We start from the raw sequence: 2,028 nt of genomic DNA on the forward strand, positions 1-2,028 counted from the left end.
CAGTGAAGGAAATATGCAAAAAATGAAGTGGTGATGAGTGAAACTTCTTTTTCATAATTAAAAAGCATGACATGGAAATGTGAAATGTCAAAAGGATCAACTTCAAAGCTGTATGAAATGAAACCCTCACTTTGATTCCAATATTGCTTTATAGAGAGAGACAGAAGAAAAGAGCTTTCTGTGTAAATATTAGAATTACAAATCACAACTTTCATGATTAAAATCATACTTCGAGTAGTAAAAAAAATTCATACATCTTCACAACTGGCAGAAGAGCAGAAAAGACAGATTTTCTTGTTGCATCACGATATTGGCAAGTGGCACACGGAGCTTCTCAGCCTCCCAGTTCATTTGGACACAGCCAGGGCTGGTGGAGCTCTGCCTGCTGCACCTTCCTGCATGAGGAAAGCTCCCAGGGCAGCCAGCGCCTGGCTGAACCCTCCTGCACAAGGGACAAGGTGTGCTGTGCCCCTCCTGCACAAGGGACAAGGTGTGCTGTGCCCCTCCTGCACAAGGGACAAGGTGTGCTGTGCCCCTCCTGCACAAGGGATAAGGTGTCCTGGCCACAGAGCCCCTCCTGCACAAGGGACAAGGTGTCCTGTGCCCCTCCTGCACAAGGGACAGGCTGTCCTGGACACAGAGAGCCTCCTGCACAAGGGACAAGGTGCCCTGGACACACAGACCCTCCTGCACAAGGGACAACGTGTCCTGGGCACACAGAGCCCCCTGCCCTGCAGGTCAGCATCCTCCTCGCTGCTGGGGGACACGTACCTGCGGTGCTTTGCTTTTCCTCTGTTCGTGTTACATCCCGACTCCTGAACTCTGCAGCTCTAAAACCCTGTGGGGTTTTTGTTTATTTGAAGGTTACAGCAAGCCGTACCAGAGCCGTGCTGCCGTGACCCTGTTCACCCCACACGGGTCCGGGAGTGTCGCTCCCCTGTCCCCTCTGGGGATGCTTTTCTCGGTGCCAGGGAGCGTTTCTGGCCCCCGTGTGTGCCCTGGGGGCTGGGACTGCCACGGGCACCTCCAGCCAGGCTGGTTGTTTCTGCAGTCACATTGTGAACGCAGTCACTGCTGCTTCTCTGGAATGCACTCTGATCTTCTAAGGAAGAAAAAAAAAAAAAGAAGAAGAAAAAAAAAAAGCCAATTAATTTTAAAGAAGCTCCAGCCACGGGTTTACCTCCGAGAGGCTACAGCAGCGAAACCTGCTGAGTGCATTCCGGAGGAGAAATCAGAAATCCCCGATCCTCAGACACCGATGGCAGCAGCACCAGCACCCGCCTGCAGCTCAGCCGGGCGCTCAGGAGGCTTCAGTCCTTTGACTGAGGGGATTTTCTTGGAAAACTGTGCATTAATTGAGGCACACCATGGTTACAAATCAGGACACATGCCCGCACTAATCTTTTGAAATCCTCACAGCATTGTTGAGCCCTCCGTGCCCATGGCTGAGCTGCAGCATAGGCAAAATGTAAAAGATCCCTCAGGTTTATGGGAAGAATTTTCTATCATTCCTGTGTCTGCTCTGAGGAAATTAACTCCTAGGCGAATGCCCAATCCAAACAACCAGATCTTGGATTCTTCTGCTGCTTTCACACAGCAAAGGAACAAACAAACGAGTTTGTCTCTCATTTTGCTTTCTTTGCCTTGCAAATCCTTGTGACTTTTGGGGTTAGGGATATTTTTTGTTGTGTGGGTTTGGTTTTTTTTTGTTGTTGTTGTTTGTTTGTTTGTTTGTTTTTTGTATAAGAAAGGACTGTAAGATTTCCACATTTAATGGACAACTTCATATCTAGGTGTTTTGTTTATTTGCCTAGTTGGAATTCTGGTTCCTCCGGGTCCAGACAGGAGTGGTCCCATGTCCCACCCCCCAAGTCTGAAACCTGCCACCCCTTCTGGCATTGCTGGTGTTTTTGCTGCTGGGGTAACAAATGTTGATTTCTGTGGGTGTTTCTCAACTCTTCGTGTACCCCATTCTGGCACACAGAATCCCAGAAGGGTTTGGGTCAGAAGAGATCCCAAAGACTATCT

General features: G+C 49.0%; 1 protein-coding gene across 1 annotated transcript; it reads left to right on the top strand.

The window, feature by feature from the left end:
* Positions 1–213: 213 nt before the first annotated feature.
* Positions 214–1,408, top strand: LOC134550666 (uncharacterized). Its single transcript, XM_063397396.1, has 3 exons — positions 214–458; positions 491–593; positions 665–1,408. Exons 1-3 carry the CDS (start codon positions 214–216, stop codon positions 1,406–1,408), a joined length of 1,092 nt encoding a protein of 363 aa, XP_063253466.1.
* Positions 1,409–2,028: the final 620 nt, after the last annotated feature.

The sequence above is a fragment of the Prinia subflava genome, chromosome 5 (assembly GCF_021018805.1).
Source record: "Prinia subflava isolate CZ2003 ecotype Zambia chromosome 5, Cam_Psub_1.2, whole genome shotgun sequence".
Taxonomy (NCBI): domain Eukaryota; kingdom Metazoa; phylum Chordata; class Aves; order Passeriformes; family Cisticolidae; genus Prinia; species Prinia subflava.